General features: G+C 35.9%; 1 protein-coding gene across 2 annotated transcripts in view; it reads left to right on the forward strand.

Moving 5' to 3' along the window:
- Positions 1 to 1,275: 1,275 nt before the first annotated feature.
- Positions 1,276 to 24,725, forward strand: part of LOC142342622 (advillin-like) — a 65,110-nt gene continuing 41,660 nt past the window's right edge. Inside the window, exons 1-2 of one of the 2 annotated variants that reach the window (XM_075394041.1) lie at positions 1,276 to 2,420; positions 2,519 to 2,597. In XM_075394041.1, coding sequence (XP_075250156.1) covers positions 2,535 to 2,597 — 63 coding nt within the window. In that variant the 5' untranslated portion in view covers positions 1,276 to 2,420; positions 2,519 to 2,534. The remainder of the gene's footprint in view (positions 2,421 to 2,518; positions 2,598 to 24,725) is intronic. The other variant, XM_075394042.1, reaches the window with a different exon arrangement.

Genomic DNA, 24,725 nt, shown 5'->3' on the forward strand with positions numbered 1-24,725 from the left:
AGCTGTTTTAGGTTGCAATTGTTCAGGTTAAAATATTGGTAGTTTCCGAGTACAGAAATTGGCCTTCAATTAACCAACGGTAGTCTCGAGTAGGTCTTCCCTAATTTTTGATGGAGATCTCTTTGTATGGCGAGGTTCAAAGTTTCCCCTTTTTTCAGTCATAGCCAAGTATTCTTAGATAAAATTTCTGGCCTAATCTCAAATTATACAAAAAGTATTTATTACATTTCTCTACTTCCTGAACATTCTCTACTTCCTGGTAGCAATAACTTTTTTGACCAAAAAGCAAAGTCACCTTTTGGCCACCCTTTCGCCCAATTTTAGCAGTATAGCCCAATTTTGGCCTTATAAATCCCTGCACAAGGACCAAAAATGTCTACCCCATTTGGCCAAAATTAGGCATGGTATGGACATAACCTTAACCCTATAATTCAGGTAATGCGAAAAATTAAGGAAAAACTTAAAAAAATTACAAAACGCAAAGAACTAACTCAAAACGCGATTTAAATTTTTTTGACCACTTGCAAACGAGAAAAGAAAAATATTCACAAAAATGTACGAATATGTTAACAAAATTAACATTGAAATTGTTGATCATCTAAGTATCGAGCCATTGAAAACCATTTCACACTACCAAAAATTTAAAACTTTAACGCTCTGATATTTGCAATTTTATGATCCCATCAGGACCAAAATCAGAAAACAAAGATTTTTTAAAAAAAGATTTAAAATAAAAAATGAAAATTCCACGAACAGTACTTTTATATTTTTGTTTAAATGCGCAATGATCTGATATTAAAACAGTCTGGACACATGTAACACTCAGTTAATTGCTGATACTAGAAAAATATACTCACAGGTTACTCCTTCGTCCAGCTCTTCGTAGCATCCGTACAAGCATATCTGTTGCAACAGAGCTGGATGCACTTTTTCAAACGCCTTCACCGACTTCAACCGCGCGTAGATGATGTCCAGATCTTCGCCTGTCCGCTCGAAGGACCGTTTATCTAGACATGTGATCCACTCGGCTATCATCTTCACCACCACTGTTCTCGTTCACAAGTCCGGTTGCATTTGAATATGTATGAAGGTGTAGAATTAAATGAAGGTTTTTTGATCCTGCATTAACAAATTGTGAACAAACCTTATCTGAAAAGCATAAAACCAAATGAAAACGTTCAAATGATCGCCTTATATTTCCTTCAACGATAATTATCTTTCGCTCAAGGCAATTATTGAAATTAGATAATTCATATAAAGACTTTTGATTCATAGACTGATAAATTATTGAGAGTTGATTTTACAGCACTTCAGAGCAAAGAAAAATATACTCGTTTCGGGTAAATGTGGCTTTTATATTCACACGCATTACATAATTGGCGATAAAAACAGCTCAAAAAAGATGAACTCAAGTTGTTTACAAAACTCAATGCTTTCACTGATACAATCTAATTCAATAGATTCTAACTGAGAAAATAAAGCATTGGTGCCTTGAAATGTTTTTATTGAAAGCATCCTCATACTTTTACTCAAAGAATGCTTAGACTTTGAATCAGGGGACTGCTAAATTGATTCGATATTTCCAAAAACGCTACTCTTCAATTCATTAATTGTGTTTATGCATGTACGCAGAGGCCGTTCGGAATTGAAACAAAGGAAATATTATTGGGAAAATAAAACCTCCTTACATTTGATAGCACTATTGCTTCACCAGTCGATTTGATGGTAGAGTATTTAGATGATTGAAATTTAAAAATGGAATTGCAGCATGGAATTATAAACAGCCAGCTATAATCTGGCTACGGTTGTAGGTTCTTCCATCTGTTATTATTTTGTTACTTGCTCTTTAAACCGTTACTAGTTCCCCATTATAGTGTTGTGTGTGGTAGTTGATGCGCAGAGAAATCTACGGCTCAAGATTCTACACAAAGCACATCAGCTGGTGTCGAAGATATCCATCGATTCATCAGCAAACAATGAAATTCTACAAGTACACCACACTCATGTTCCCACAGCTAATCTTAAACGTTGGAATTATTTATGTAAATTGTGCAATTTTTCTCTGAACAGCCCAACATCGATAGTATGCGCTGTGTTCAATTGATCAACCAAAAAGAAGGATAGATCAGTATTGGCCAGCTGGTGTGATTACTCAAGCGCCAACTGTGCGTGCCATAAAGGCCTTCGCAACAACAAAGAGACGCCACGGTGTCATTTACATCGGACACAGGTTCAAACAATCACCAACAAGCGTCGTTCATTTTTCAACATTATCTACTGCGTTTGCGCCAATTCCGACGGTCCAAAATATTACTGCAGTAACTCTAGCCCTGACTACACTACTGGAACAAGACTGTTACTCGCTTTGTCCCATTAATGCAGTAAAATTATACAACGAAATCATACGCCGAGGAAAAAAGGTGAGTGAGAAGTTTGTTTCCTAATTAAATTAGGGCCCAGGTTAATGAACGACAGTTCCTACGCAGTTTCTATAGAAAGTGAAAAACATATGTTTCAGCAAACCACACCCCAAAATGATTGATCCAGCTTTCAAAGGAGTAGCAACCAAAGTTGGTATGACAATTTGGCGGATAGAGGTAAGTTCCGTACTTTTTGAAATTTTGAGCTTATTCTACCGCGTTTCCCTCAGTTAAATAGTTCAACATGTGTTAGTTTTCTTTAACCCCTCCATACTAGCCAGGTGGGCATTGCCTTTTTTTGGGGCTCAGACTCCTGGATTGAGAAAAATTAATAAAAACTGCAATTAGAGCATTAAGAATAGCTAATCGTGCTTGTATTATTAGTACTTGAAGATTCTGGGTATCACTTATACCCACGGGTGGTCTGCACTCTCGTTTGTTGTCCACACACATTCCCTTTTTCCAAGCATTGCAATTTCCACATCTACATACAAAATGCCATGTGCAATTGTCATTGACATTGAAGGAGGTTACAAAATAGTGCCAGTCAATCTTTGATATTGTACTTTTGCATTTTGCAGAGTTCGTTGCCAGCTTTTACATTTTTAGTTATGATGTTCTGACGTAATTTTGAACGATAGAAAAACGTTTTTTTATTCTGAAGTCACCGGGGGTATGCTGTCTTGTTATATCGCAAATTCAGAATGGCATTAAGTATTTGCAGTGAATGTGTCCTTGATTATTGACAAGAACATCAACAAATCATGCATTTCCATGTACAAGCACAAAGGTAGTAGCTCGAGTTCCTTTAATCTATAAACATAACAACAATCGGATCTTTTCCGTTTGTGCCCCCCCCCCCCCCCCCCCAGTACGATATGCTCCTCCCAGTTACAGAGCACGTATCATTACATAGTAAATCACTGTAAAAATATTACACGTGCGTCTGGGGGTTGCAAATAATATGCTTCCACTAAACTGGGGGGTGTCACATACGGAAAAGATCCCAACAAAATTTTTCCACACTCCATTTGTTGCCCTCATTTGCAGCTTATCAAGATTTTGCATATGACTTCGGTTTGGATTGTAGACCTGGGAGTAGTATGTGACAATTGGCACAATGCAGCCTTTATACGCTTTGGAGAATATTTTTGAGACATTTCTTTTGATGAGGTAGAAAGCTTCGCTCGTAATGCTTTGCTGGCTCGTAATTCATAGTTGTCATTCCAATTGAAATTTGCAGAAACTCCCAAGTCTCTTTGGGTTGCTACAGAACAACATTTCTTCATTCACTGAATTTAAGTGTATTTCTTTTCCTTAACTGCCAATTATTTGATTGCAACAATTGATCGGAGTCTAGTCAATTTGCAATAATTGATTCAATTTGATAAAATCAGTTGAGGCGAAAGATGCAAACAATTTTATAGAGGGTCGAAATCTTGGATTATAGAGGGTCGAAAAGAGGTTAATCTTGGATCTGTTACCAGAGTTATCAATGACTAACTTTGAAGGTGAATTTATGTACGGCTGAAATCAAATTGAATGGAACAGAGAAGAGAAACATCTGCGTACAGCTAATCAATAAAGTAACTTATTTGATCAGTGAAACTTGTGCCTTTTAATTAAACTCAATTCTTGTTCAATTTATATTTTGATCTTCAACATTTGTAGTTATTCATAAGAGTTGACTTGCTAAGAGTAAGCCAACTATCCAATTAGGGGAGGGTTTTTAATTAAGTTTTCTAGTTTTCGGAATTATTGAGATTCCTAAGATGAAACTTGTACACATGTAAAAACGAGCCGTCAAAATCTTGTTCTTTTGAAATTTTCGTAGCCGTCAAACGCGCCGTCGAAATTTTCTTTTGAAACGCGCCGTCAAAATCTTGTTCTTTTGAATATTTTTGTTAATTTTTGGTGCGATCTTTTCGTCTCGGATTTTATAGTTGCTGTTCTCTCTCAGACTTTTGGTACAATTATGGGACCTTTCCCATTATAGCCCCCCTCAACCACGAAATTACAGCCCCCCCCCCCATTATGGTATAGTTACCATGATTGGGGGTAGAGCTATAGGTTATCTGACCACTCAGCTGGGAGGGCTATAAGAGGAAAGACCCCAATTATGTTGCCTTCTATTTGTTTTTGTCTTCAGATATATTTTAAGTTAAGAGCAAAGCCAAAATTGTGGTTTCAATCAGGTTTACCACAGAAAGGTTATTATTATTATTAGCTAAAGCTCCATTTAAAATCTCAACAGTAACGGAAAATTGAAACCGTTAACTTTTCCCTCAGAGTTAAAGTTTCAACTCAAAAGAGTTTATTTGATTCAGCAACGGCAGGAAAGAACCAAGGCCTTCCGAAAGTAGAGTGAAATTTAGGAACAAGTAAATCGTAAATATATTCAGATGATGTAACCATCGGGTTTCGTTTAATTAGTTCCGATAAAGATAGTGGAAGTTTGCCAGGCTGATGTACAAGGCAATGCGCATTTCGATTTAAAAGATTGTTCTGCTTAATTGGCAATCATTTATTCAAGGAAAGTCGATGTACAAATAGATATTAAAGAATGCGTTAATTTGTTGGCAATCATTGTAGCTGCATCAGGTACGAGGTTGTTGAAGGTGACAAGCGAAAAAGCACGCGTGCAGCAGAGATCATTATTCGTTGAAGTTCTGCTAACAGAAAAATTGGAAGATCATACTAAAGCAAATTACACTAGTCAACAAGTGACACTTAAATTCTAATGAATTCAAATAGGACGGATGTCGTTGCAGAAGTTGACGATCAACAGCATAGCCTAGTGCATTTTTTTTCAGTGTAGTTACCATCATCTGCCAGATGTAAGAAACCTTGTTTAACTTTTTTATATTTCCGAATGATCAAAATCTAAATCTTATCTGCATTCAATATCGGTTTTCCAATATTGAATCGAGGTAAAATCAAACAAGCATTGTCTGAGGGTCAAAAAGAAAACAAAACAAAGAACGGCATCATCAGAGAACAAAAATAATTTATTTTACTTTTCTCTCAGATTATCTTCAAAAACATCAGATACCAGGAATAAGTAAGAGACTAACTACCGAGTATTGTGGCACATCCGTTCTTATTCTAACATCACAAGAGAAGCCTCATTCACGATAACTTGTTGAGCAGGACTCTAAAGAAAATTTTTGATGACTTTTATCATTGCAGTTTATAAACTATTGTTTCTGCCAATATCCCAAACAATAATTGATGATCGATGATATCAAACTATGCAGACAAAACCAATCTTCATCAAGGAAAACAGTTCTTGCAGCTAACAAAAAGATTTTTCAAGACTTTTCGAGATCTTTTGGTTCAATGCGAGCAACTATTGGCAATGTCATACATGCTCGAGAGATTAACAAAATGCAGATATAAATTAACTTACCTGGCTAAAAGACAACTCTTCCAATAACTGTTCTCAAGAAGCTTAGATTTTACAGGGCGGTAACTTGAAATCAATTGAGGACGAGGGTTAAAGTTCTCTATGAGCTGGCTCACGATAGCTTGTTGGAATTAATTTGGCAATTGTCCTGTCCGTAGTGTCTTCTTATGTAACGCATTGGAAAAGTCAAAAGAATTTTAACGTAACATCGTTGGTATTACATTACTGGGTGCCGTAGTTCAAAATTTTCCAAAAAATTAATTTTACATTGCCTACTTCAATAAATGATTTTGCAATTAATGATATCTGGTTCCGATCGACATAAGTGTTTAAATTGAAACAGTGCTCCAAAGATTTTCCGGAGTATCTATGTCAAAAGGGGTAAAGTAATTTTTTGCTAATATTAACAGGTCAAAATTTTAGCCATATCCGGCAAGAAGGGTTTTTTATAACTCACAACTCATGCTCTTGCGAAAAATCAGATTGAAAAACTCCATAATCAAAGTTTGTACCAAATTTTGAAAGATGTTCCGGGACATCAACTACCTCGGATGGTAAGAAGTGCTCTAAAATTCCACTTTTTTGGCGTAGGTTTGTAATTTGCTGTAAAATTGCTATTAAAGACATGAAAATTGGTATTTGGTTGACGGTATTTACAATCAAAAACATACATCATTTTGCCAGGCGTGTATTTAAGAAAAACCACTTCCGCATTTGACAAATCCATGTTTGAAAATTTATTGACTGTTAATGTTCCATCATAAAACACTGCTAATTCTCTATAATTTTCGTCTTTCCTGTATGCGCTGAAAAAACCATTGGCAACAATGTTGCAGCCAAAAGTTATCATTTGAGTTATCTTTGATCCATGTCTCGGTTAAAACAATAAAGTTAAAATCTTTAGCTTTAAAAGATTTTTGTGTTTATGAGGTCTTATTGCAAAGCGATCTTGCATTATGTAAACAAGCTTCTAAACAGTCAATGACACTTTTAATTTAATTCTAAATAGTGATGTATCGAAGGAAGCTTGACACACCCTCTCTTTCTGATTGAAATAAATACTGAAAATGGAAACCTAACTGGCCAGAAATTGAGAGATTCAACTTGATCATTATCGATTTTTAAAACATAGTGGAAAAAATTTGGACGGGACACTTCACTACATACACAGATATAAAGGACTCTTCTGCACATACAGCAATATATAGTTGATCAACTCACTCATTTGTGCAGGATTTCGTTATGTTATCGGGAGATACAGAGTTTCAGCCTTTTTGGTCGCCTTTTACTTGCACTGACTGTTGCCTGATGAATAAAATATGTGTCTGTTCCAAAACGTGTATGCACAGTAGAGCTAAAAGATATGAAATTATAAACACCGTAAATAAAAACCCGTTGCTAGAGCTTGAAGAGTTAGAAATTAAAATTTACGAGAAAAACCACGTCCTTTTTGAGAATATCAAAAGTTTTACTCGAGCTGCAATGATTTGCGTAGCTAAACAATGCAACCATTTCAGCATTTTTCAGTCAGGGGATATTTTACATCTAGATGTTTATTTCCGCTCAAATAAATTGCCGATCTCAAAATCATCAGTAGGAATTGAGGAATAGTTATGCGATGCTGGCTTCTTTCCCCACAATAATTTAATTTTTTTTACACAATCCAGAAAAAATGAGCCTATCAGATTAACCTCCGAAAACGCAGATTTCCATTTTTCTTGACTTTATTTTTGGCAAACTGAAAGACTCAGTTAAGATATTTCAGGTGGCTTTTATTGTTGGATTTTTATTAGCTGTGTTAGATTATTGACCCGCCCCCAATTTAGCCCCCTTCTCAGTTCAGCACTCATATAACCTGGGGAATAGCTGGTTTAACTTTAAAAAAGAAAGCAAAAATATACCTTTCTTAAACATTGTGTCAAAGCTGGCTGCTTACAGTTTCTCCCGGTCATAGGTCTTTGAAAAGCATTTTCTATTTCCCAGAATTAAAATGAAGATAAAAGAAGGATGAAGAAAAAGAAAAACCAAACTGGACGTCAAAAATGAAATAGGTAGAATACAACGCATGAACGTGTGTTACTCTAGCTGCCTCCATCACATCTATAAAGTTGCATAAAGAACAAATTTTCAATTAGAAGTTAATGAGATTTTAAAAACGAACGTATTCGAACTTTACGTTCATCGTCAGGTTTACATAAAGGAATTCACGTTGGAAAAGAATGAATAACAAAGTATACACATTTGTCCTTCACTAGATCCAAAAAATTTTATATTTAAGTAAGTTAAAATAACAACGATAATATTTCAGAATAATTTAGAACTGCAACTACAGCCGGTCAGCGAATACGAAAAAAATAGAAGGAAAATTCAAAACTCACAAAAGGGAAGGAGGACAGCAGAAATAGCATAATCAAATACAAATTCCAAAAAGTGAAGGAAAATAGTTTCAGCATATGACAAGAGAAGCAAGGATTGTTTGCCAGCAACTACTTTTTGAAGTTCTATCTTTCTAACAAAAAATAAAGTAACAAAAGTAATAGGGTCTCAATCCGAAGTAACCTATTTCTATATAATCCTTTTTACCTATATATTTATATACATAATATCATATTTATAAACAAAAAGACTTTGTCCACGCGTCTTTGTTATCATTAAAAAGTTTTATTGTGCTAAACAACATCACAATTTATTGCAAAAACCACTGCCTTTTCTTAGAAAATGGTTAATAGCTGTAGATGCGTGTTCATCGTTCTTTGCTTTGAATCACATACGCACACATAAAGAAAACAACAACACAATAAATCTTTTTTTATCGTAGATAGATATTGAAGTTTCGGAATTTTCAATCTCTACAAAATTTAAAGCAAAAAAGAACACGGCAATTACAGTCAAACACTTTCTACTTCAGAGGGCACGTTAAAGAGTAGACGAAGCGTCGGATTTAGGTTGTTCGTTGCAGAGGAGATTTAAATGTCAAGTAGTAACCCCACGTATCAAAAGTCGGTAACAAATATTTTTTCGACATTAAATTTCCTTAAAAAAATTGACTTTCTCTGACTATCTGCAATGTCCAACAGACCCAACCAAGTTTAGGATAAAAGTAACTCAGAGCATACCTTCACTTATATCATAGCACCATAAAAACAAAATCGGGTCTGAGATGTTTTTTGCTCTTCTAACATATCACCATAACGAAGAAATTTTCTTTCGAAAAAAGAAAAAATAATCCTTTATCAGCAAATAGGCTGACAATTAAAAGAACTCACACCCATTACGCTGTTACAAATTGGAGAATACTAAACAAAAAACACGCAATGGAAGTAGAAAGAGCAGCTTTTTTGCCAACCTCAAGTAACACTGAATACTCTTACGCGCAAAAAAACAGGTTCTCTTTGATAGTGCTGTTTAAATTTGATCAGAAACTGAAACTGTTCAAAACTGCAAACTAATTATGCACTAAGCAAGAATAAAATGAACGATTCCAAACCACAATTAGACAGAAACAAATGGCACCAAAAACGAATAAAAGGAAACAGACGTTGGTCCAACAAATCATGAGACGTGAGGTTGAGTGGGGCTCAGCAGTAAACTTTCTTGAGGAACAGTATCAGACGGATGACGTTGACGTTCTTCAACTCACGCATGACACTCTTCTGGAACATAAGTTATGCTTGGACAAGCTTTTGGATAATATCTCCAAATTTACCCTTACAACTAACGAGAACATCACACTCGCCGAACGCTCAGGTGAACGCACAACGACATTGCTGAAACGGAAGAAAATTATAAACGGTTTGTCCAAATCAATGATGAACACAGTTGCTGCTTCAGGAGACAATCCTATTACAAAAACAACTTTGTATGCGCCTTTATGTCAAACAGATACACAAGGCACAATAAAATTGCAGTCCAAAATCACACGGAGATACAATTTACGCAACAGACATAATTCCTCTTACAACTCGAGAGAATCATTATCAGATAGAAGTCTGCGCATTGCAATCTCTATATCACATCAACAAGATTCAAGCCCGACATTGACCAATAGAAACAATACCAGTTTACGCGTCTCAAATAAAATCGGACTCAGCATTGATAGATTTTAATCATTGAATATTCGAAATGAGACCAACAATTCTTCACCTGACAGTCAGCGAAAAACGGCAGAGATGAATTTGCGTCAAAAAAATCTTGCAAGCGTTACGTTGAACAAAATGTAGAAAACACAGCAAACAACATCACAGGAATTAGTACTCAACGAATAGATTGCGTCCGGAAAAATTTACAACAGGGGTCTTCTCGATAATTTGTTGAACAGACCTCCTTGAATTAGGACTCTTCTGCACATACAGCAATATATAATTGATCAACTCACTCATTTGTGCAGGATTTCGTTATGTTATCCGGAGATACAGAGTTTCAGCCTTTTTGGTCGCCTTTTACTTGCACTGACTGTTGCCTGATGAATAAAATATGTGTCTGTTCCAAAACGTGTATGCACAGTAGAGCTAAAAGATATGAAATTATAAACACCGTAAATAAAAACCCGTTGCTAGAGCTTGAAGAGTTAGAAATTAAAATTTACGAAAAAAACCACGTCCACTTTGAGAATATCAAAAGTTTTACTCGAGCTGCAATGATTTGCGTAGCTAAACAATGCAACCATTTCAGCATTTTTCAGTCAGGGGATATTTTACATCTAGATGTTTATTTCCGCTCAAATAAATTGCCTATCTCAAAATCATCAGTAGGAATTGAGGAATAGTTATGCGATGCTTGCTTCTTTCTCCACAATAATTTAAATTTTTTAACACAATCCGGAAGAAAAGTTTGACTTTATATCGGCTAATTGAAAGACTCAGTTAGGATATTTGAGGTGGATTTTTTTGTTGGAATTTTTTTAGCTGTGTTAGATTATTGACCCGCCCCCATTTTAGCCCCCTTCTCAGTTCAGCAATCATATAACCTGGGGAATAGCTGGTTTAACTTTAAAAAAGAAATCAAAAATATACTTTTCTAAAACACTGTGTCAAAGCTGGCTGCTTACAGTTTCTCCCGGTCATAGGTCTTTGAAAAGCATTTTCTATTTCCCAGAATTAAAATGAAGATAAATATGAGCGTGGATGAAGAAAAAGAAAAACCAAACTGGACGTCAAAAATGAAATAGGTAGAATACAACACATGAGCGTGTGTTACTCTAGCTATCTCCATCACATCTATAAAGTTGCATAAAGAACAAATTTTCAATTAGAAGTTAATGAGATTTTAAAAACGAACGTATTCGAACTTTACGTTCATCGTCAGGTTTACATAAAGGAATTCACGTTGGAAAAGAATGAATAACAAAGTATACACATTTGTCTTTCACTAGATCCAAAAAATTTCATCAAGTAAGTTAAAATAACAACGATAATATTTCAGAACAATTTAGAACTGCAACTACAGCCCGTCAGCGAATACGAAAAAATAGAGGGAAAATTCAAAACTCACAAAAGGGAAGGAGGACAGCAGAAATAGCATAATCAAATACAGCTTCCAAAAAGTGAAGGAAAATAGTTTCAGCATATGACAAGAGAAGCAAGGATTGTTTGCCAGCAACTATGTTTTGAAGTTCTATCTTTTAACAAAAAACAAAGTAACAAAAGTAATAGGGTCTCAATCCGAAGTAACCTATATCTATATAATCCTTTTTACCTATATATTTATATACATAATATCATATTTATAAACAAAAAGACATTGTCCACGCGTCTTTGTTATCATTAAAAATTTTTATTGTGCAAAAAGGTCTAAACAACATCACAATTTATTGCAAAAACCACTGCCTTTTCTTAGAAAATGGTTAGTAGCTGTAGATGCGTGTTCATCGTTCTTTGCTTTGAAGTAGAGAGTGTTCAAGCACATACGCACACATAAAGAAAATAACAACACAATAAATTTTTTTTTATCGTAGATAGATATTGAAGGTTCGGAATTTTCAATCTCTACAAAATTTAAAGCAAAAAAGAACACGGCAATTACAGTCAAACACTTTCTACTTCAGAGGGCACGTTAAAGAATAGACAAAGCTTCGGATTTGGGTTGTTCGCTGCAGAGGAGATTTAAATGTCAAGTAGTAACCCCACGTATCAAAAGTCGGTAACAAATATTTTTTTTGACAATAAATTTCCTTAAAAAAATTGACCTTCTCTGACTATCTGCAATGTCCAACAGACCCAACCAAGTTTAGGATAAAAGAAACTCAGAGCATACCTTTACTTATATCATAGCACCATAAAAACAAAATCGGGTCTGAGATGTTTTTTACTCTTCTAACATATCACCATAACAAAGAAATTTTCTTTCGAAAAAAGAAAAAATAGTCCTTTTATCAGCAAATAGGCTGACAATTAAAAGAACTCACACCCATAACGCTGTTACAGATTGGAGAACACTAAACAAAAAACACGCAATGGAAGTAGAAAGAGCAGCTTTTTTGCCAACCTCAAGTAACACTGAATATTCTTACGCGCAAAAATACAGGTTCTCTTTGATAGTGCTGTTTAAATTTGATCAGAAACTGAAACTGTTCAAAACTGCAAACTAATTATGCACTAAGCAAAAATAAAATGAACGATTCCAAACCACAATTAGACAGAAACAAATGGCACCAAAAACGAATAAAAGGAAACAGACGTTGATCCAACAAATCATGAGACGTGAGGTTGAGTGGGGCTCAGCAGTAAACTTTCTTGAGGAACAGTATCAGACGGATGACGTCGACGTTCTTCAACTCACGTATGACACCCTTCAGGAACATAAGTTATGCTTGGACAATCTTTTGGATAATATCTTCAAATTTACCCTTACAACTAACGAGAACATCACACTCGCCGAACGCTCAGGTGAACGCACAACGACATTGCTGAAATGGAAGAAAATTATAAACGGTTTGTCCAAATCAATGATGAACACAGTTGGTGCTTCAGGAGACAATCCTATTACAAAAACAACTTTGTATGCGCCTTTATGTCAAACAGATACACAAGGCACAATAAAATTGCAGTCCAAAATCACACGGAGATACAATTTACGCAACAGACATAATTCCTCTTACAACTCGAGAGAATCATTATCAGATAGAAGTCTGCGCATTGCAATCTCTATATCACATCAACAAGATTCAAGCCCGACATTGACCAATAGAAACAATACCAGTTTACCCGTCTCAAATAAAATCGGACTCAGCATTGATAGATTTTAATCATTGAATATTCGAAATGAGACCAACAATTCTTCACCTGACAGTCAGCGAAAAACGGCAGAGATGAATTTGCGTCAAAAAAATCTTGCAAGCGTTACGTTGAACAAAATGTAGAAAACACAGCAAACAACATCACAGGAATTAGTACTCAACGAATAGATTGCGACCGGAAAAATTTACAACAGGGGTCTTCTTAAACATTTGTTGAACAGACCTCCAATAATGAACCTAAAGATTCAAACGAAGGAAACGAACGAACTGAACTTTCCGAGCGCACCCAGAGCAATCAACTGACAAGAGCATGGGACCAAATTGGCATAATCAATTTACCGAACCATTTCAGTTTATGAAATCCAACAAAAACAATCAGGACCCCCAAACAACATCAACAGTAAGTAACTCAGCAAAATTTGAAAGCCATCACCTTCCAGATAAACAACTCAGAAAATCAAAAACGCTCATGACACAAAAAGGTATTACCAATTGTCCCTCAGTGGACAGCTGTGACGACAATGACAGTGACAGCGATGATGGGACAAACCAACAAAACAATTCATGTGCAAAGATTTCGTCAAATAACCAAGCATCCAAACTACAAATTATTGGGGAAGCCCAACTCACCAACCAAAAACACAACAGGATAATTGCCTAACAAATTCACGAACTCTCGCATCGAATAAACAAAAACAAACAAGAGATAGGAACATTTTCTCACCCGAGAATCGAAATCAACTTCATTACAATGAGAATACCATATTCACACAGACAACCTGCAGCCGTCCAACGGTATCAGTAGACACATCTGACACGGAATTACAAACACGGTCTTGCCGCAACCAGTCTCATTCAATAAAAGAAATCAGAGAGAACATTATGGAGAGATACGAAGACAGCTCCAATGTCAGACAACCATAACTTCACTTCGAATCTGCAACATAACCACCTGAAAATCACACTTACAATTCAATCAACGAACAACTTAGCAATCTGCATATTACACCAAGTCAAAGAAACCCGCACTTAAACATCAATTTGCCAAAGACACAACTGAAGACATACAATGGAGACCCCCTCAAATGGCACGAGTGATAATGTTATTTAAAATCAACAATTCATTATAATGTGTGTGTCCCTCTTGTACTCACAGAAAATCACCTATCTGCAAAACGCTCTCACTGATCCCGCAAAAGAAAGCCTTTTGGATACTCAAATAATGGAGAATTTCACCAGGATACAATAACCGAACTCAAGAGAAGATTTGGAAGACCAAAAACTGTTATTGCAGCATATCTTGACAAGCTGGAACTCTGGCCTAAGCCCTCGACAGACAACCCAGACAGCTTCATTTCATTTGTAGCTTTTCTCAGACAATTAGTACAAACTTTTCTTCTTCACAAGTTTACGCCGGACCTGCAATCATCCGCTGTTCTCAGAGTAGCCAAAGAAAAACTATCTCCTGCAATAATAATAAAATGGAACGAAAATAACTCCGCAAAGAACAGGTTAACCCAAATTTGATTCATTTCGAAGATTGGATAAACAAGTATGCCGAAGCGTGCGAAGATATGCTACGCACTAATAATTCATTCTATGAGAGAACACACCAACGTGGAAAATCTGAACAAAGGATCCACGTAGAAAGATTTGTCCACTTTGTTCACAAAGCCACAATTTAGGAAAATGTCAAAAGTTTTTGAGTGAAAACGTTAACGACAGACAGCAGACAGTGCGACAACTGCACTTATGCCCTAATTGTCTTTCTGAACATCCAAAAAGACAATGCAACAGTAAATACAGATGCCAGATAGACAATTATAACGGTTTTCTTCACTCAACAATACACCGTAACAATTTCAATACAATACAGCCTAGTAATCAAGGACAAAAACAAACAACATCTGAATATCGACGCAATGGAGATAACTTGAACAGAAACCAGTTCACTTTAACAAACAACAGTTCTTCGTGGAACAAAAACTTGAGCAGCACTAACCCCAACTGCAATCACCAAACTAGAAAAATGGTAACAGTAGTTACAACCGGCAACGCAGCAGAAGCCGATACAACAGCAACAACAACAACAACAACAGCATCAACAGCAACAGCAACAATAACAAAAAAGATGATAACTACAAGAATAGTAACAGCTACAACAGACATAACCGGAACTTCTATTACGGGCAATCACATCAAGTGATCAATACATCCAATTTTCAGCAACAGCAGCCAACTCGGGATCTTTAACCAACAATATCAGCACTCAACAGACCAAAATTTGCAAAGTTTCTCAGGCAGCAATAGCCGACACCAGAACTACACTTGCAGTAATAACCAGCTGAGCAGTTGGTTCAGCTCCAAGCAATACCTGTAACAGTGTTTTCGGAGACAGTCTCAATTAACACCTACGCCCTCTTTGACAGTGGAAGTGACAATACGCAAATTACCAGGACAATTGCAGATGCTTTAAGAATTAGTGATAGGAAATCTGTTACAATCCCGTAGCATCACTATACCAAGAACAAACGATAGAAACAACAGAAATTTTTCTTGGAATTGGAGCCATCGACAGCAGTAGATCTTTCATTAATTTACCAGTGTTTGCGGCTTCTACCACAGACTTTCAAATGCCGACGGTACCAATTAAGATGCTCAACAGCGTTTGTAAATATTTTGGTCATTTAAGCGGTATCAGTTTTCCTCAAATCAGAGATAACAGAATAGGTATTCTGATAGGAGCCGATGCTTTTACAGCAAAAGTTCCACTCAAGTACGCAATCGGACCACCGGGACCACCGTACGGAGTTCTCACACAATTAGGATGGACAATAACAGGACCAGTCTCAAACAAATTTAGACAACTTACAAAGAAGAACAAATGCAATCGTAAGATAAACTTGTTCAATAGGGTTATGTCGGAAGAGACGATATTGGACGAAGACATGCTCCAATTGTTTTGGACCTGTGAAGGAAAAAACTCAACAAAAGGTTCACCTAATACAATAAACCAAGAAGACAAGAAAGCCCTAAAAAATTCGAGGATACAGTAAAACATAACGGAGAGTGGTATGAGATTGGAATACCCTGGAAACAAAACATACAATTACTTAACAATTGCTATCTAGCAAAAGCCCAAGTACGGTCATTGGAAAAGCGCCTCAAAGAAGACAGACAGTTAGCCGACACCTACAACAGCTTAATTCAGAACGACATTGTAAAAGGTTACCTTGAGGAGACGAACTGAGAACCTTCCCCAACACGCAACCAATTGTGGCATCTTCCTCATCATCAAGTACAGCACAGACAGAAGAAAAAGATTCGTCGTGTAACAAAGGCAGCATCTTTTTACAAAGGACATTCATTGAATAAAGCGCTTCTAACTGGACCAGATCTTCTCTGCAGTTTTATTGGACTCCTATTACGCTTTCGACAGTTTGCCATAGCAATTACAAAAGATATGGAAGCCATGTTTATGCAGATAGTAGTAAGGATAGAAGATCAAGACGCAATAAGGTTTCTTTGGAACAAAATCGAAAAACAACACCGAAACAAAATACAAATACAAGCGACTCATATTTGGGGCAACCTGCTCGCCCTCGTGTGCTATCTATGTACTTCAATAATGTGGCATCGATAATCACCGCGTATCACCCGAAGCCAGTCAATCAATAATGTGTAATTTTTACATGGACGACTTTTTACAGAGTTTCCAGACAACAAAAGAAGCAATCGAACAGACAACATGCATCAAAGAAACACTAAAAAAGGAGAATTCAACATAACGAAATTCTTCAGCAACGATTCGAGTTTGCCTTTAATTGACATTACTAAAAGAGATACAGAATTAACTCAACGAGTTCTGGGACAGAAATGGGATGTCAAAAACGACACCTTCATATTTAGGAAACCCTTTTTAAACATCAAAATTGAACGATTACAACACACACAACTCTTGTCAATATCACCTTGGCTTTTCTATTCCTTGGGGATGATACCGCCATTTGCGATACGAATTCGAAACCTTTTTTAGGCGGTCATTAAACAAGGCTAGAAACGGGACGAAGAAGTACCTCCCAAGTCTCATAGTGACCTGCAGAAATGGTTTTGCAAATTCAACAGCATGCCAGATATTAGAAAAAAGAGATGCCTTGTAACAGGACCAACGACCAGTCAACAATTTCATTTGTTTACGGATGCATCAAATATATCAAAATCAGCGTTAATTTATATGAGATCTACAACTACTGAAGGAAATGTCATTGTAAACAATGTCATTAGCAAATCCCGAGTAGCCCCCATAAAGCAAACAATTATTCCTAAACTTGAATTAGAGGCAGCCACATTGGGAGCCGAACTAGCTTGTTTTGTGGTCACAGAATTGACTTTATATTTTTCCTCAGTTCGCTTCTGGACAGAAAGTACTGCAACATTTGAATGGATGAACTCAGACAAACGACAAAAAGTTTTCGTAGATAACCGTGTCAACAAAATTTTGGAACATTCTAAAGCGGAGGAATGGAAACATATACCCGGAAAGTTCAAACCTGCCGACCATTGAACCAGAGGTTTGAAACCATCAGAGCTCAAATAGAACCGGCTAAAAGGACCAACATTTCTTTTTCAAGACCCTGAACACTGGAACTTTGTTCAAACAAAGTTTTTATCTACGACAAATTTAGTATTACCTAAGTGTAAGAACCCTATCATAGAACCAAGAAAATTTTCAACTTGGAAACGATTGCTCAGAATGAGAACAACCGTGTACAAAGTAACAAACATTTTACGGAAAAGAGATACACTAAACAGTCAGAATGAAGCTCAAAATTACCTGATAAAGATTTCACAACAAAACACTTTTGGAAAAACAATTAATAGAATGCAAACTGGACGACAACTGGAACCAAGGGATGCAGTTCTTCATTTCAACCCATTTTTGGATGAGAATGGAGTTTTTCGATCCAAAGGAAGGCTGAAACATGCACCAATACTTTGGAATCAAAACACCCCATAACACTGGACATCAAAGAGCATGTCACTTGGTTAATTGTTCAAGACGCTTACACTAACAGCTGCCAACACATGGGAAGGGAGTTTTTTAGAGCGCACCTGCAACAGACATTTTTAATCATTGGTCTTCGAAGGTTCCTAAGAAGACTCAGCCTGACATGTTTAGTATGCCGCCGATGGAGAGCTGAGAATATTACACCAATGATGTCCGATCTTCCGCCCTTTCGCTTTGCTGACGCAGAAAAACAATACCCATTCATAAATGTAGGATTAAATTACTTTGGATCTTTCGATATTGAGGATAATTCTCGCAAGCTTGAATAACAGTACATATGCATTTTCACGTGTTTAGCAACCCATGCAGTGCAGTTGGAAGTTTGCCATAGTCTAGACACCGACAGCTGTTTACCTTCAAATTGATGTTTTTTATCAAGGAGAGGATACCCAGAGATAATAATCTCCGGCAACGGAACAACTTTTACAGCATCAAAAAAGGTAATGAATTTGGATAATATCAGCATTGACAACTCCTATATTGCTCAACAATTATCGCAGCAAAACATAGTTTGGAAAATGAATCCATCACTTGCTCCACACTTCGGAGGTATATGGGAAAGAATGATTCGAAGAGCGAAGAGAATTCTTCTCATAATCTTAGTAAGTCATCAACTGAAAGCGGAAACTTTCCGAACAGTGTGACAAAAACGGAAGGCATCCTAAACTCCCGACCCATAACTTACGTTTATTCTGATAGCAACGACGAAGAAGCCCTAACACCCAACCACTTCATTCTTAGACGACCACATCTAGCCTTAGCCCCCCTCACAGCGAAATTGAAAACTTTCAGGAAGAATGATTTCAACTATACTCAAACGCTTTTGGACCACTTCTGGAAAAGACTTCAAAGAGCATACACATCAGACCTAATAAGCAGAGCAGAATGGAGAGAAGAGTCGAAACAACACAAAGCGGCGATTTAGTCTGGACTCTGAACGAGTTTACGCCAAGAGGTATTTGGCCCCTTGGACGGATAATGAAATGTCATTACGGAGCCCATGGAATACCAATATCATTTGACATTCACACCGCAACAGGTACACTAACGCGCCCTGTAGTAAAACTGTCAAGAGTCATAGATGAAGAAGAACTGATCAACTCAAGGAACGTAGCAACAGACCCAACATAATTCCAAACTTTATTAGCATTATCACCAAAGGTTTCACTTATTCATCTCCTGACAACCTGTCATCCAATATTCAATAATAATGTTAAGCTTTTTCTGTAATTTTGTTGGAGGATTGTGCATTTTGTCAAAACTTTCCAATTAGATTTTAGATGTCAAGCCACCTCGAGCGAGATTGCGAATTGCACCTTAGAACAACATCAGTAGTCAAATAGATCAAATAGATCCATTCGAAATCAATTAACCAGCAGCTCACAAGATTGCCTAACAAGCAACGCAGCTTACAATGCAAAGAGAAGATAAACAACTACGAAAGAGATTACAAGTCACAAACTCAATGTGTTTTATAATAGTTTTTATTTTATTACCAGAGTATTCAGGTTTAGCCCTAATTTTAAAGCGCGCCCTCCACTCATCGCGGAGTGTTGACGCTCAAGCTTCAATATTTCAACTTTTCTTAATTTGACTTTTGCATGATTTGATTTCCAACTGTAGTTCATATGCTTCCATGCTAATTTACCGCCGAAACCGAAATTTGTGAATTCACTATTGTCAATTTGATCTTATAAATAAGTTGGTCAACATGCTCCATTGTTAAAGACAAATTTCAAGTATGTAAGTGCTCTATTTTTAGCTTGACCGAATCCCAGCCGTGGCGTAGAGCAAAACAACCACACAAAGTCGTCGATCATTTAATCAAAATAATAGAGTCGTTCAAAGCTACAGCTCTTTAACGATTTGATGCTCCCTCCCAAACGACAATATCAAGCTTCTCTATTATACGTTTAAAGAAATAGGCCATAATGATAGTCTTTTATGGATTGGGAAAACGAGTTTCTTTCAGATCAAATGAGTTGTTGCTTTAATTCTGCTTTTTATTATGATTTAGATAGAAAATTATGATAATGACTATATACCACCGTTTCTCACAATGGATTTTATCGTATCAGTAAACATATGTCAGATTGAGAACATTTCAGATCACGCAAAAAATCAAAAAGTAAAGCGCCGGAAACTTAGTTGATAGCTAAGAGTGTTCCAGAACAGCGCAGAATCTGTTTAGTCAAATTTTTTCAGAAAAACTTGATTACAATAGAGACTTCAAACTAAGTTCGCGAAAAATTAAAAACGCTAGTACCCAGGACAGTAAATCCTCACTCTGGGCGAGCATATTTTCAAGACCTCTTAACCTCGTGGTAACTGCACCTGAATAACACTCTATTGTCACAGGTTCGTTTCCCATCAAACTACTTTGAGCATTTTAGGTCGTTGACTACTTTCGATATGTTCGATTAAGCATGCTGCTCAATGCGGCTCTTAAACATGCGCTGCGAGAGGCCCATTAAACATGATTTTTTTTTTACCATTTTACAGCTGACGCGTTGAGTATACAGGATAACAATGTTCTCTCTGCCAAACACACACAGGCACATAAACCGGCTCTTGTCGCAACATTTGCTCTCGAACAACAGGCGGCATGGTGTTGATTAGAGAATTTCATGTCAACAAAAGGGAAAGTGCACGAGACATTCCGGTTAAAACTAAATATACTTTCCAACCGGTTCAAACAATATCGATTCCTATCGACAAAATCAAGTTACCTTATTGTACGCTTAAAAAATGGTTTATAGGCCCTAGTAATAGTCTTTTTTGAATTCAGAAAAAGATGTTCTGTTTTTTATTTCAGATAAAGTTAATTGTTGCCTTAACTATGATTTTAATTATGATACAAATAGATAAGGGAATGGAATGCTATTGTTTCTATTAATGGTTGTAACAGCAGCCTGAAAGGATTTTTAGACCAGTCTGCCAATAGCGGGAAAATTCCGGTTTATTAGAAATATACACGAGATTGAGAACTTTTAATTTTTTTGATTCTAAACCATCATTACTCGTTTTTCACACTATATAAATATTTGCCCAACCAGAGGCTTGAAAGAACCAATGGTGGTATCATTTGTGGATCCGATGGTGTAAAAAATCTGATGTCTCTATGAGTTTTCAGGGAGTTCTACGTATAAGTGTCAGGTTGTTCTCAAAATAAGTCTGCAATTTTTCAAAATCTTGTCTCAAATATTAAAATGAGCACTCTGAGACAAAGTTTTATCAAATCACTATGTCTGTCTAGTTATTCAATTTCAGAAATTGATGTTTTTTTTACTTTTAACAACATTTTGATAATGATTTGGCATTTGACGATATTATAACCAAATAAAAGGCAGCTTTCCTGAGAAAACAAACAAATGTTTCCTCAAATTGCTTAGAGAGCTAGCTGCGTTTTCTTTGGCCACAAACAACAATTTGAATTGCGATTTTGTCATCAAGAAAATTGACTAGTGAACAGCTATAGCAGTAACAAAGGTTGCCTTTTTTGCTATCGGGTTTTTTGCATTTCATACAGTTAGCAATTAGGTTTAAATTGTATAATGAATTGCTGGCATCTTGCGATGGTAACAGAGAAAGCCATGCACTAATGCCAATGTATTTGATTGATAAGGATCCGTTTATACTTCAGTACTGGTCATCGCTAGACTAGGACCTTTTGGACCTATTGATGACCTGTCGAGTAGATTTTTTAATTGGGTACATAATTTATACCATATGTGTTGCAAACAAGTGTACATCTTACTCGAGAACAATTTAATATTATTATTATTCTTATATAACTCTCTACTAACCAATTTTCTTGATGACGAAATCACAACTCAAAATATTGTATGCGTGATACCGAAATTAGTGCATCAGTGCACGTAAACTGAAGTTAGTGCAGGGCCTTTTCTGACAACTTTTCAATGCAAGCAATTCATATTGTAATTTAAACCTGGTTGTTTACGGCGTGAAGTGCATGAAATGTGATAGCAAAAACTAATGGATGTGACTGCTATAACCCTCCGTAATCGATTTTTTTGATAAATTCAAATTGATTCAAATTGATGTATGTGGTCGATAGAAACGCAGATGGCTCTCCTGATATTTTGCGGAAATATCTGTTTGCTATTGGAAGAATACGGCCTTCGCTTTAATTATGATATCATCAAATGTCATATCGAAGCAGAAAACACTTTTTTCATTATTTGAGATTGAGTTTCAATCGGCCATATACAATATTTTGAATTGCGATTCTGTCTTTAAAAAAATCGGTTCGTGTAGAGTTATAGCAATCACGTTCCTTGACATTTAAAATGTGCGGCCTTTTTGATCTCTTCTCAAAATAAAACAAAATACAAGCAATTCTTCCTAAAAAAATTCTGGTTGTTGACGGTATGAAATGCATAAAACTGGATGGAGAGATTTAAGCTTTTTTTATCTTCATAAATGTAAATTTAAAGTCATAACCACAACACAAAAGTTTGGTTAAACATTTACAATATCAAAATCGCCTCGTAAATATAAGAATAGTTTGTTCTTTATACTTCAGTAGAAAAAATTCTTAAAGCCTCTTAATTGTCTATCTATTGGAACACGTTCGTGCAGTTTGACCATTTCGCTGCTTAGTTTTTCCTTACACTTATTTTAGTTTTCACTTTTCGGATTACAATTGGCAAATTATTCCACTTCCTAGAAAAACATCTGATCAGTGACCGGTCACTCCATTTGGAATGGCACTTATTCTTTGGAAAAAAACTAAACAGTTCGGGAGTTTTTGGTCAATTTGTACTTTTCAAAAATCTTGAAAGAGGAATATTTAGTTTTTCGACTGCTCTCTTTATATTGTGAGAGGAGGTCAAACATTTTAAGAGGACAAACTTTTTGAATGAAAAGGTCTGCTGGTAAAATTTTGTCTCTCAAAAATAGATATCTTGCACTGTCAAACTTTTTGCGCAGGTGGCAAACCTTTATTCCCCAATTTATTCTTCTATTAACTCTCTGAAGTGACATAACCGACAACGATTGAAAAAAAGCACTGAAATTGAGACGGGACGAAACAAGTGATTTTAAAAGACCGATTCTTGCTTTTAGTGGTAGAAAATGTCTTACCAGGTAAATTGACCTAATAGCATTTGCCATTTTTGTTAACATTTTGTTTAGCTGAATGTCAAAGTTTAGATTGTTATCAATCATTATTTCTAAATAACGACAACCTGTTTTTGGCTCTATGAAAATTCCATTATAAAAAAATTGTTCAATTTGTGATTCACCATTTCTACTTTTGAAAAATACACAACTTCTCTTTTATCTGGGTTTAAAGTTAGCACATTTTGCCTCATATAACTGTCAGTTTTTTCAGATACACTGTCAATTTCACATAAAAGAATCTCATCGGATTTGGAATGAAAAATAATGTTTGTGTCATCTGCAAACTGTAAAACGTCCTCTTTTTTTTCATTTTTTCTGGGAGATTGTTGATATACATTATAAAAAATAAAGGTCCGAGAACTGTTCCTTGAGGTACTCCGTGATTGATAGTCATCCAGTTCAAAAATACAATGCCGTTCTTTAAGCATTGTTTTCTGTTAGACAAAAACGATTCTAGTTTTGCAATTGATTCCATACTAAATCCATATTGTTTAATTTTTTCGAGAGTTAAAATCTTTAGCTAAATCCAAGAATATACTAACAACGGTTTTGTTTTCTTCTATCAAACAGTTCACTGATTCTGTCAACGATACCACTGTGTCATTCAGAGATTTTCTTTTCAGAAACCCAAATTGATTTTTATTGTTCATTGCATACTTTTCAACGTTCTAGCATTTGTTGGAGCAAAAGTGTTTCAAAAACTTTTGCAAAATTCGGTGTAACTGAAATTAGTCTGTAGTTTTGTGCTTCCATTGGATAACCTTTTTTGTAAATTGGAGTTACATATGCTTTTTTAAGTAAGTCGGGAAAATAATTTTTGATATGCATTCGTTTATAGAAAACTGTAGATGTGTTCCAAGAGACAGTTGGCTGCACTTGAAGAACCATGTAGTAAGAAGTCCAGGAACAGCTGCTTTGTTTTGTAGTAATTGATCACTTACAGTAAACAGTTCTTTTCTCGTTATACGTCTGAAGGAAAACTCAGTTTTGTCAAAAGCATAGTCCTGTAACTCAACTTTTTTTGATTCGCCTTCGTATCAACCTAATTTAGAAAAAAAATACAAATTGTGTTAGCGATTTCTTTTTTGTCTTTTAAATTATCTTGGTTGAACCGAATTCCAAAAATTTTGCTATTTTTATCCTTGTGCTTTATTTTTGTTCTAATGAATTTCCACTGTTGTTTTGAATCGGGAAGATCTTCTGTGAATAATTGTGACTCGCTCTTCCCAGTAGTCTGCTTGAATGGTTTCTTATTCTTTTGTATGAGTTATATGTGTCAACGTCTGATTTTTGTCTTCCAAATATTTAAAAGCCTGTGCTTTTCGTTGATAAGATTCTGTATTTCTCTGAATAACCATTTCTCTTTTGTTGATTGTGACGATGGCTCTCCTATTTTGATGGGAGCTATATTATTCAGAATATTTCCAAACATATTTGAAATTTTTTCAAAAT

This window comes from Convolutriloba macropyga, chromosome 7, assembly GCF_964194025.1.
Source record: "Convolutriloba macropyga chromosome 7, txConMacr16.3, whole genome shotgun sequence".
Classification (NCBI taxonomy): Eukaryota; Metazoa; Xenacoelomorpha; order Acoela; family Convolutidae; genus Convolutriloba; species Convolutriloba macropyga.